This window comes from Bombus huntii, chromosome 10, assembly GCF_024542735.1.
Source record: "Bombus huntii isolate Logan2020A chromosome 10, iyBomHunt1.1, whole genome shotgun sequence".
Taxonomy (NCBI): domain Eukaryota; kingdom Metazoa; phylum Arthropoda; class Insecta; order Hymenoptera; family Apidae; genus Bombus; species Bombus huntii.
Genome location: NC_066247.1, coordinates 6570194 through 6582882, shown reverse-complemented (window position 1 = coordinate 6582882; position 12689 = coordinate 6570194). Strand labels below are relative to the sequence as shown.

At 39.3% G+C, this 12689-nt stretch overlaps 1 protein-coding gene across 6 annotated transcripts in view; it reads right to left on the bottom strand.

Moving 5' to 3' along the window:
- LOC126870214 (poly(rC)-binding protein 3) overlaps positions 1–12689 on the bottom strand; it is a 184999-nt gene that overhangs the window by 19249 nt on the left and 153061 nt on the right. For 5 of the 6 annotated variants that reach the window (XM_050627716.1, XM_050627720.1, XM_050627719.1 and 2 more), the window contains 2 exons: positions 11135–11414; positions 4117–5873 (listed from right to left, as the gene is read on the bottom strand). In XM_050627716.1, the coding sequence (XP_050483673.1) occupies positions 5495–5873; positions 11135–11414 (659 nt within the window). In that variant the 3' untranslated portion in view covers positions 4117–5494. Of the gene's footprint in view, positions 1–4116; positions 5874–11134; positions 11415–12689 lie in introns of those variants that run through there. The other variant, XM_050627721.1, reaches the window with a different exon arrangement.

Here is a 12689-nt window from a genome sequence, read left to right as displayed (position 1 = left end):
GGTAACATGCGACAGATCTACGGAAGAAGATCCTCGAACATCGAGGTACAGATTGCTCTCGATTACACCCTCTCGGCATGCACAGTCTCCACGAACATCTTCCGTGAACCGTCATTAAAATCCAAAAAAAAAAAAAAAAAATGAAGAAAAAGAAATAAAAAAGAAAAGAAGGATAGAAAGGGAGATCACACAAACACCGCGTATCGATAACAGCGTAGTTAACGCGGTCTCAGATGCAATGTACAGTTCTCAGAAAAATGTTCGAGCGGAAACATGCATGAAAGGGTGCGCATCGAATTGATAGTAATCATTCGCGTGGAATGATTCCCGGAGGGGTTCGGATGATCTGGTCGGTAAAATCGGTTCTGGTTGGCAACTCCGTTGGTCGCGATCATCGTCTGTTTCACGATAAAGAGTTAGATTACAAAAAATGAAAAAAATCAAAGAAAAATGTGAAAACATGGAAACTAGATACACAGGTGAAGAAAAAGAAAAAAAACAACGGAACGTTAAATGTTTGAAACGGGTATCCGAGAGAGCCGGTTAATTAATAGACAAAAAATATATATAAAGAAAGAAGTAACAAAGAAACGAATAGAGTAATAAGAACAAGATCGCTAGTTGCCGAAAATACGGTTCGTAAAAATTGGGAAGAAGAGTATGTGTCGATTAACGGGACTACAAAGGAGCGGATGGTGCTTACCAAAAACGGGCAGGAGCCTGGGTCAAGTTGTTTGGATGGATACATCTTCTCTCTCTCTCTCTCTCCCTTTTTCTCTACACCTCTTTCTGTAAGAGTCTCTCCACTCTTGGTACGTATCTTTTTTCTTTTTTTTTTCTTTTTTCTCGAAATATAAATATGCACGTATGTACACATAACATAATGTATGTACACTCTGCGCATCGTGTTTGCTATACATAGAGATTTGTATGCTATACGCGGCAATAGGTTACAATCTATATCGATTGCAAACAGAAGATTTGCGTGAACGACAATCTTAAACATTTTTCTCTTTTAATCGTCGTTTCGCGATTGCAGTAAAAAAGAAAAAGAAAAAAAATATGAAAATATAGGCAAAATATCGATGGTTCACCGTGATATTTCCCCATCGATTGTTTTATGTCGATCGGATGCTACTCTCCTTGATCCTTCGAGGATTGGATCCAGATCAAATCGACGAACGAGAAAGGAATTTGAGAGACATTTTTCATACGGGGCAGAGCGACTCCAATGGAATATCTCTCAGCTTTCGTTCGATGATTGTTACAAGTTGAATTGATCTACAAACCGAGGATAATTGAACAGTGCAAACGAGCGGCATTGGTTTGACAATACGTAGCTTTCTTTAAATTTAAATTGCACTCTATATTTATAGGTGAAGTTTTGATATAAAATTGTGGATCATCAATGACATATCAAAGATATTTCTGGTCCTCCTAGTCCATCTTTTTTGCAACAAAATCTCCAACGATATTCATACATCTCACGTTCATCATTAACGACGCACAGTTCACAAAATTAAACTGTCATATGCTTCACCATTAAGAATAATAAAAATACTCAAATATATCAAAGGATTAAAATATCAATTCTCTAACATATCTGCATATATCCACACATCATCCCTTGCATACGGACCAACGTAACAAGAATAGCCAAAAAAGAAGCTACGATTACAAATTCATTTTTTATATCTATTTTTTTTTTTTTTTTTTTTTTGAATGAGAAATCCGCTGTCGCTCGTTCTAAAATTCAACTCTCTTTCGTTTTCACGTCGTTCGATTTGACGCGGATCAGAGGCGCTCGTTCCACGAAACACGAGGCCGGTTTCTAAAAGGAGGTAGCAACAATAAAAGTACAGCAGAAGCCAGAAACGTGGTCGCGCAAAGTACTACAGAATTAGTTTCTTCCAGGGAGGCTGGATCGATGGGAACGTATAAATAACGGTGGAACTCGCGCAGAACAGCGCGTATTTACAGCTAACCATACCTGTGTCACATTTTTCATTGTCACATTCAATGCAGAGAATTCATTGTGACAAGGCTAATAGTAGCGTTTTAATAATACAATAATAATTATTATTTGCCGCTACTATTATATAATATTATCCAACAAGATAATAATTTATTATTATCCAAAGACAAACTGTTTGAAAATAACTATAGTGCATTGCGAGACCTCGTTCTAAGGAATACCGAGATATTTGATTATTTCTTTTTCTCGTGTGTTCAATTCTCGTCGAGATTGCTTATTTTTCACAAAGTATTTCATCTCTTTTTTTTTTTTGTATTAAACACGCCTAGCTTTATTTAACAAGGTGAGATACAGGGTAGCTAATGTCTTGTTAAGCACACAAGCTCTGCGACATCGTTTATAAGAGACCAATATACAGTTGAAGACTAACATTACCTACAAAATCCTGTGTGTGTATACTCTTTGAATCTTGATATATTTTGTCAAACCTCCCTTCTCGCCTTAACGATGAGAAAGAAAAAGAAAAAGATCGCTTTAGTTTCATCGTCTTATTTTCCTCTCGTTCACGCTAGTTTCTCTTTCACTCTATCCTATCACACGCACTCTTTCACACTTTTTCTCACTTGCAGAATCTTTGTCTGGTCGATTTTTCACGGAAATCGCCGCCAACGTGAGAAATCATTATTGTCTCCAAGAGAGAACCAAATATATGTATGTAATATGGGACAAGACTACATATGGGTGTACAGAATGTCAAACGCAATATGAAGTATCATTTATTATACTACGAGCTGCGCGATCGTGTTCACGATTTATTCGATTCAATAATTTCGTTCGATATCTCTTCTCTTAATAACGAATAATAATAAAAAGTTTACAACGCTTGACTTTATCGATTTCTAAACTAAAATAATTCCATAATAATCGTTTTGTAAAATAACATTCTATATATGACGGCGTCACCTTTAAATGTAGCTTTAAAGGGTTAATTATATAAATGAATGAAAATAAACGAGGCTTCGCAAATCCAATAAATCGAGAAATAAAAAATTATAAAAAAAGTTGGCAAAATCGTAGCACGGAACTTCGAACCATCGTAAAGAACAAAGAATCTGATCTATCGTGATCACGACATCGCGGCAAAAATCGGTGCACGAGCGTTCTACCACTCGTCGGTCATAAATCTACATCCGCTTGATCTATGCAACGTATTTTCTCTCTCTCTCTCTCTCTCTCTCTCTCTCTCTTCCTCTTTCTCTCGCTACGAACTAGAAATTGAGCACACAAACATTGATCTGGGAGCTCGTACGCAGTCGATCGTCATTAAAAATCGACGTCCATTCACTGTGTCTTTACTTCTTTTTCGATCCTCCCTTATCAACCTAACAAAATTGATCGACTCGATTCATATTCCCATCTTGATCGACTCATATTTTATTGAAATATCATTCTTCGTTCGTCGCTATATCTTCGTTCTACATTTTACATTCTTGAGGGACGAGCTAGAAGAAAAGACTGATCGATCTGCGGCGAATGCGACTTTTCTCTTCGATAAAACACGATCTTTTTCATCTATTTTTCATCCTTGTGTTTCTGTGTACGCGTTTCTGTGTATGTCAGTGGTGTAAGTGTGAACAGGTTGTGTATACGTATCTAAAATGTTAATTAACGCTAATTAATCTGAACTCGCTGGGGGAATCGTTACTTTCTTCTCTATCTGCCGTATATTAATATATATATATATATATATATATATATATACATACATATATATTATTTATATATACATACATATGTCAATAATACATTTATATATTATTTATATACATATGTTAATAATATATATATATATATTTATATCTATACATATATAAATGGAGCGTGTTCCTCGTGAATATGATTACGTTTTTGCTTTATTCGTATATAATTATCATCGTTATCGTTACAATAAAACGACCACTATTGTAAATCGATTGATTACCTTGCGTATATTTTATTTCTTTCTCTCTGTCTCTTTCGCATTTAGCGAGTACAATATGTCTATGCTCACCCTAATCGTTTCGAAGAAGAGGCGTTTAAACCTCATGTCGAGGTACGAATAAGCTCTCTTGTCATTATTCTCTCATTTTGTTCTTTTCTTCTCTCTTTTTTTTTTTTTTTTTAAACCTCTCCTCTCGCGCTGTCGCGATAGACCATATTCTATTTCCGGATGAAGTGTCCGGCGTTGATTTCAGAGCACGGTTACATGATTACGGACACAATGCGTATCTGAACACGTCATTACGCTTCGCTTTTTCTCATTTCTCATTTCCTCTCATTCAACTCTCTCACACTCTTCTCTCATGTAGGTACATTCTCTCGTGTAAATGATGTAAAAGACATAATCGAAAAAAAAGAAAAAAAGAAAGGAAGAAAAAAGAAATCATAGTAATATCTAATAAATGTCGCACACGTCGTTTCCAACCTCTTTTTTGTTCCATTATTTATTTTCTTTCTCTACTAAAAATTCCGACACGCACGACATATTTCGCTCTCTCTCTCTCTCTCTCGCTCTCTCAAAATTGAAAAGTGGTCGGGCTATACAACTACAAGAAAAAATTACATCGGAATCGCCTAACGCTATTAAGAAGAGCCTTTTATGCTTCCGACATTAATCAATTAATATAATTCATCGTAATTATGTTATATATATGTATACATATATATATATGTAAAAAAGGCTGTTTCGCGACGGTGCACAAGCGGTCACGTCCTCCGAGTCGACGTCAACTCACCATCACCGTATTATATACGATGTATCATGATTCTCTGAAAATGAAATACCGTTATCCAATAAAACAGAAAATGTATACGAAACGCGGAAAGGAAAGCGCGTTTCGCAGAGCAAGTGATACGTTCAGGCTAAAAGTAAGTCAGATTCGGAGGTCGTGTCGCGCTTGATGCAAAGGCCCGAAGACTTAGCGTCGGATCTCGCCTTTAAACCATCTCTCAACCTTCCCTTTCAAAAAATAGAAATACAAATTGATCGGTACATTTTATATCGTATATAAAAAAAAAAAAAAAAAAAAAGAAAGGAAAAAGGAAAAGAAAAGAAGAAGACTATGTATATATATGTATATATATAAAAAAAAAAAAAAAAAAAAAAACGACAGAAAAACACGAAGGTCGATGCCGTGACCGGCAATTGTAGGACGCAAGTGGCACGGTCGTCGCGCGTCTTACCCTATGAATTTGCATCACGCATCATCATCATCATCATCGCTATCATCGCTGGTAGTCCATTCTGAAACTATCGTGTTGGTCCGATCCTTAGCCAAGTCTTGATCAGGACTCGCGCTACCCTGGCGTCCGTACGCACTTTTCTCCGATGTAAATCTCGTGTTCCGTGTGTGTATGATCGTGGTGGTTGTGGTATTGGTGGTAATCGTGGCTGTAATGGTCGTTGTGATGAGTAATGCGTGTACGTGTAACGATCTCCCTGATCTCGCGTCTCTCCTTCGTTTCTTCGTGGTCGGTGGCTCAGTACGGGTTATACTTGGTGCGCTCGGATTTGAATTTGCCGCTCTCGGTGGGCCCGGGCGCGCCAGGGCTACGTAGCCTCGGTGTGAACTTGTGCGACCGGTGAACGCCGGTTGTCTGGACCGGAAGAGCGGATGCAGCCGCACCAGCAGCGCCACCTAGCAATTCCGTGAGTCCGCCGAGGGCGGTGAGGCTAGATAGGGCGTTGAGGGCGCCTGGCTTGCTTAGCAGCTGAGCCAAGGGAATGGCGCTGGCCAAGGGAGAGGCAGTGGTAGTGGTAGTAGAGGGAGAAGCACTGGCCCCGGATGCCCCGGGAGTGGTACCGCTGCCAGGGGTTTGGGTATTTTGGGCCTCTAGGTTAGCTTTCTGCAGTTCAACACTGGGGAAAAGACACAAAATGTAAAAAGGTCAGGGTGGGAACGTTCCTCTCGTATAAAAACAGTTTTATGTAGTTTTATGTAAGTATATGGGCGCGTGTGTTTATGTTTGCGTGTGGCTACTTTTGTGTTTCACACACACACACACATATATATATATATATATATATACACTTATATATATATATGCGTGTACAGCGGTGCTCGATTAAATTACAATTAAATCGAGGATCAGATTGCAAAGCTCGCGATGCGGGTGACGATTTTGTTTCGTAAGGGAGGACTCGAGATTTCCTCGACAGAGGGAAAGAATAGACTTAGCGAAAACAAGTGAGAGGACAAACGAGAGATTAATGCAAAAGACACGGTAATTGAGTGGAGCAAATCTGCACGTTCCTTGGGCATAATTTTTCTTATACCAATTGACGTTTAGATAGACTCAAATAGATCAAGTGCAGGGAAACTGTCGAACGAATATAGCAAAACTCTTATTATTTTATGGGAAAATTTCATTCCAATATATAGGAATATGATCGCTGTTTTCACTTATTCCAACTATGTCTATTCGCTGTGTTTGTCGATAGGTTTAATTTACACTCGACAGTTCGAACAGTACAGGGAGTATAAGCGGATTTTGGGTCGTTTGAATTTAGGCGAAACTCTATTGGAATTTAAGCGAGCACTGCTGTACGTGTTTCCTTTTGTCGGACAGTGTTTCGATAAACGATCAGATGAAAAGAAAGAAATATACAGAAAGGAAGGAGTCGCAGCGACGTGTATACGAGAAACAGAGGCTAGGAAATGAAAAGAGGCGAATCATGGCGATGTGTGAGATATAGTAAAATGAAAATAATAAGACGGGTCCGCTAAAAGAACAGAGTTGTTATATCGATTAAACAGAAATAGATCGAAAGAGTGACAAGGTGGTGTGGACGCTAAGTGTGATGTATGTCAGGCGAGAAAAGAAAGAAAGAAAGAAAGAAAAAAGAAAAAAGAGAATAGAAAGAAAAGAAAGACTTCGAGTCGCAAGGTTTTCAACAGGCTTCACAGAAAGAGAGAGTTATGCCACAGGTGTGTTCTATGGAGCGTGATACTCTCACGTACACCGGCTACGTGGTTGTTCGTGGGGGGGTGGGGGGAGACTTTTCCGTCGTCGGGACGCGTTTTATCGGTCTCGAGACACCGTGCACCGACGAACCATCGGCATCTGTCTGTATCGTTTTTCATCCAACGACATACAGCCGTCACGTTTCGTCGATCGTACACGATGCAGCCTCTAGGAGCACCGAAAATGGCGTCCCAATGCGGAGGATACGCTGCGAGGAGTTGCCGCCATCGAAAAGGACGTTCGACTGCATTCGTTTCGATCACCACGAAAAATAACAATTTCTCAAAGTTTAATTTCACTTTCGTATCTGGCAAAATTCCTCGAACTCGAAATTTTCAAGAAATTTCTTGTTCCTAGCCGACGAACGCGCAACGTCCTTTTTTCCGACGCAGCACAGAGCCATAGTCCGTTGCACATGACACATAAAAACAGGAGAAGTTCTCCGAATATACAGAGAATACTTGTAAAAAGTAAAAAAAAAAATAAAAAAAAAATAAAAAAGAAAGAGAGAGAAAGAGATAGAGAGAGCGAGAAAAGAAAAGCAACAAGCGTTCGAACATCGATCAGCATGTAATGACATCGAATCTCTATGAGTCTTTTCAATTTGGTATCGCATCACGGATACTTTAACAAAGTGGAATGGAACGTAGCATGGCTCTGTGAATCACTGAAAAGCGGAAATCAAACTAAACGGGGCACAGCACTTGCACTCCGCCGCCTACGGGTATATCATCTGTACGGGAACTATGCAGCAGTTTGACCAGTTGCTGGATTTGCTGATCCAGCGAAATCGTTGCCACGATAATTGGCTCGTACGTCACGCGTATACAGGACGAACGGAAAGCGGAATTGAACGCGGCAGAGTGCAGATCTTGGCCGCGGGAATTGTGCTCGGGGGGATGATAAACACGATACGTAATAATCATGACGACCAAGTGGTTGAGCGGGTATTACAAGAAGTAATAATCGGGATATATGACGAATATATTTTTCGGTCGCTATTCAAATGCAGTAGTATAAAAATATATATGAGTGACAATCTGGAATAAAATATAATATGGATTATAATTCGTAAAAAGGGGGAAGAAATAGAATGTGAAGAAGGTTTGTACGATTCGCGTTTTCAAACCGGCTAAATATATATAGATATACAGGACAATCGTGCTTGGTACTCGTGCTATTTTCGAGGTGCGGCAAAAAACTGGGGCTGCTTTGGCAATTGCTCGTTTTCCAGAGCGTTTTAATATGCGCTACAGGGACGCGTTTTCGATCGTTTCGAATCTCGTCGACGACTACGTTAGTACACGTTTCTCTATTTATTTTCGTTCAACTTCTCGAAATTAGTGAAAAGAATGGAAAGAGATAACAGTCCCATAGCACGATGTTATATATTAAATATTGTAAGATCTACGTCCGTGCACGTTCGTTATCTTTTGGTAAAACGCTATGATCAGCGTAGAGGAAACGTACAAATTAGAATACAAAGATGCGACTGCGTGACACTCTTGGCGAAGGCGAATTGCAGAAACAAAAATTAAACGATCCATCATACTGATAATTTTAACAAATAAACGATTAACGATAGTTCGGCAAATAAATTAATAAAATATAATCTACGATAAATATCGAATTTTCCAATATGATTGACGTTATATTCCGTTCAGAAGAACACGTTTTCTCGTGAACATATTACGCTAGACATAGGACAAAATCCAAATTGAATTGAACGCAACATACGGAAGACTTTATCGAATTAAAACAAGTGAATCATAGTTTTCTAAAATCCAGTTTAGATTTCCAAGTTTCCAACCTGTCATTGTAATCACGTTATTTATTATATACTTAATTATAGATCAATATTCAAACGATTAATCTCATCGAATTAAATATATCTCTAGAAAAACACCGTATTACTAGTGCACGAACGAATAAGAACGAACGAACGACGAGCCTTCGCCAAAAGCGAGTTCGACCGAAAAGAAGCTTTGGATCGTCGTAAACCGAACAACTGGGGTATTTGAAGAAAAAAAATAAAAAAATAAAAAAAAAAGGAGCTGTAGTGATGCATAATTGCTTTTTGCAGGACTCTTCGGGAGTAGATCGTCTAATTAAAACGGAACGATATATTGCTGGAATCGTTCGACTACGTGTCGTATATCTGTCATCGTGATTGTATACTATATATATTCTTTTCTTTTTTCAAAAAAATTTTTTTTTTTTGCTTGAAAGGACAGCCAGCGACAAATGGGAAACAGATGTTGAGCGGAGTTGTGTCTGCAGGATACTCAGGGTACTGGACCTGGAAAGCAGGACCTGGAAACAAAGGATTAAGATCCTCTTCCGTCGTGGCAGACGAAGATATTGTCTTCCGGCGTCTCCGCGTTGACGGCGATCCCTTGGTTCGCGGTTGCTGCGTCGTCTTCACTGGCTATATAATCTTACTTCACTACGAGAATATCTCACCTGTATACGCTAGAGAGACCGAGGTGGCGGTCCACGACACGCGTTGCACGTCACCACGTACCTCCACATCGAGGGATCACCTCGTATCTTAACACTCGTGCAACGTATCCATCTCACATAGAAAACGCTCGTTGCTGCACCGCCACCTCTTTCATGTAACACTTTTCTGGCGTCGACGTGCCGGGAAAACGACGCACTTCCCGACCATAACCTGTCAGCTACGATACGCGATAAAAACCATAGCAACAAACCTATACCTGTGCGTGTACTGATTTTTAACACGAATATAACACAGCGTACATAGAATCTCTGTAAATAGACGGGTAGACCGTGGATCTTTATGCATTTATGGAAAATTTGAAGGAGAACGCGAAATTATCATATACATTAAATTATAAATCACTATAGAAGACGTTGAAACATTTTATGTAATTTTCGACGAGCGAGTTATCTATCTATCAAAGTTGCATTTACGTAATCACGCGTTCGCAAAAATACAAATCCGCAGAAATATCCACAACCTAGCGTTGATTAACGATGATGGCGATAGTTTGCAAGGTCGTTGTAGCCAGCTCGTCGCCGCCAGAGGCAACAGTAACAACAGTAATAAACATGATGGGAGGTGTCGCGATGACGGCAATTCGACTATTCCCTTAGTCTCACTTGATCATCTTCAAGACACCAAGGCTAAGAAAGGTAATTACAGAAGGAACGAGTGTAACACAAGAGAAAAAAAAAAAAAAAAAAGAAAAAGAAGAAAAAATAGACAGGCGAATCAAAGGGTTTCTCTTTTGTTCCTTTTTCTCTTTATGAGGTGTCGACGGGGAAGTTGGGCTTCCATTTTCTCCGTCGTCGAGGGGGATCGTGTAAAAAAAAATGTCTACACCGGCGACATGTACACATAAGTCAAGATCCGATCCAACGATCGTTTCACGTTGGATCCAGAGAAGGAAAGAAACCAGAAAGTTAAAGAGGTTCGTTGGGGGTGGGGGTGGGGGGTTGGTGGTGGTGATGTGTCGCGAGATATCGCAATACGTAGCCGGGACGAGTTCGACATGTACCGATAGGAATAATGGAAGAATTCTTAAACAATATTCTCTCTCTTGGATCGAGAGAAAGTAAACCGATCTCGTCGAGAGAACGTTGCACGATCGATCGAATGTTGTGTATCTATTTGCATATTGGAATATCCTACGAGTAATACAGATTTTTCGATATTGTAGGTACAAGGAACCAAGAATTTGTCGCAACTGATTCATCCAAAAATCGTATAAACGTAAATAAAGATTGTTTTGTTTAGGAATATGTTAGCATAATGCTAGATACTTTACACGTAGAAGCTCACTGCGTAAATTATATAGGTAAAAGAAGTTTGAGATTGTTTTAAAACAAAGTAATTCTTCTTCAAACGCTCCTTAATAGATCTGTCACTAATTACATTCCTAAATTTTCTACGACAGCGATCCATTCTTCATAAAATTCCTCTTGTTCACAACAAATTCCATTGTTCTAAATGCATCTATCGGAAAAGCTGCATTACTTATGGGATTAATCGAGAACCATAAAATATAATGAATATCAAATAACGATCGTCCAACGTTCTTCGTTCTTTTCTTTTTTTTTTTTTCGTTTTCTTTTCAAGATGGCAGGCAAGCCAGAGTGATATCTATGCTCCAGTGCCACGGTACTCACCTCATGCTGATGAGATACTGTGCTAGTGCCACAGCGTCCGGATTTCCGGTGATGGTGATCGTACGATCCGTGGCGCCACCCTCCCTCTCCTCGCAGTTGCTGATTCTGATCATGGCGCCGGAGATCTGACGGATCTCAGCGATCTTAGTACCACCCTTGCCGATGATACAGCCGATCAGCTCGTTTGGCACGGTCATCTCGTGCGTCTGATTGTTCGCCGCTGGCTGTTGCCTGTTCGTGTTGCTGGTACGTAGCTGACTACCAGCCAGTGCCGCTAATGCTGCCAAAAAACCAGCAACATTTTGTATATTTGCAACGTACATCATTTCTGGACTAAGGTTTAGGGTTTGAGATTTAAGGCATTCGTAGCGTAGATTGACTTTTTACCATTCTTACTTCAACTTGCAATTTCCACGAAATTTTCACGATACCTGACACTCAGCGTATTATCTACAAGCGATTCGATTTTTAAATATTCATCTTCGAAGTTGATGGTTTTATCACGCGATTCCTATAGCGAGCCGCTGAGAAAGTCACTTTCTGATTAATCGCGGAAGAACCATTTTTGCCAAGTTGTCAAGAAAATACTATGTTGTACAGGCTGGAAGAATCTTTCTCCCTTTCCTTTTTTCTTCTATAAGAAAAATCTAGTCCTCACCGTTGTCGAATAAAAGTAATGTGAAATACGTGATATGAGTCGTTTCAGCGTTCAAAGTGCAGTATATTATAATGTTATAAGGTTGCTGTTAGAGTGCGCGCGTAGAGAGTACAGACAACCGAGAGATTTTCTTCTTAGTGATAGAATCTCAGACATGCGCGAAGAGTATGACTTTGCAGTCTCAGAGTATTTTACTTCTGAGAGATATTGTCGCGCTACAAATACCTCAAGTTCTCTAACCAAGTGCAATTGTTAAATGTAAGAACAACACTGTATAGATGGAGTAATAAATAATAAAAATCACGCGCAGTACTATAATTGTTACGACTATACATGAATCATTATGTACTTTCTATTTTAAAATCTACCACACGTGGTTATGGACCACATGTACGTACATTGTCCGATTAGGCGAATAACTGTATGCAAAGTGCACGCGAAACAACAACGTTTTTAAATTTTCGAAACATAGCTATCGCGGTACATCATCATTTTAATCCACGGTATAAAGATTAACATTTTTACATATTTGTTTGGAAGCATTGAGTTGGCTTGGAGGTCGAAGCTGGTCGTTTTACCGCGGTGAAGTAAGATGTTTGTAAAGTGGTGAGGTTTGCATAGTGACTGCCAAAAGCATGATTTCATTCTATAATATTTTCGAAACCATTGTTGTTTGTAAAATAAAAGTTTGTTGCGTAAGCCTGTAGATTCTCGTACAACACGTTCTACGTACGTAAATAATTCAAGCGATTTCTCGAGCGACTTTTTCAATTTCATACATCGCACAAGCAATTCTACGGAATTCTCAAAATTTCGAAAACATTTCGAAAATTTCAAACACAATAATTCTCAGCCGTATTTCAGCCGCATTCGTATCGATTCGTATTCGTTCAGAAG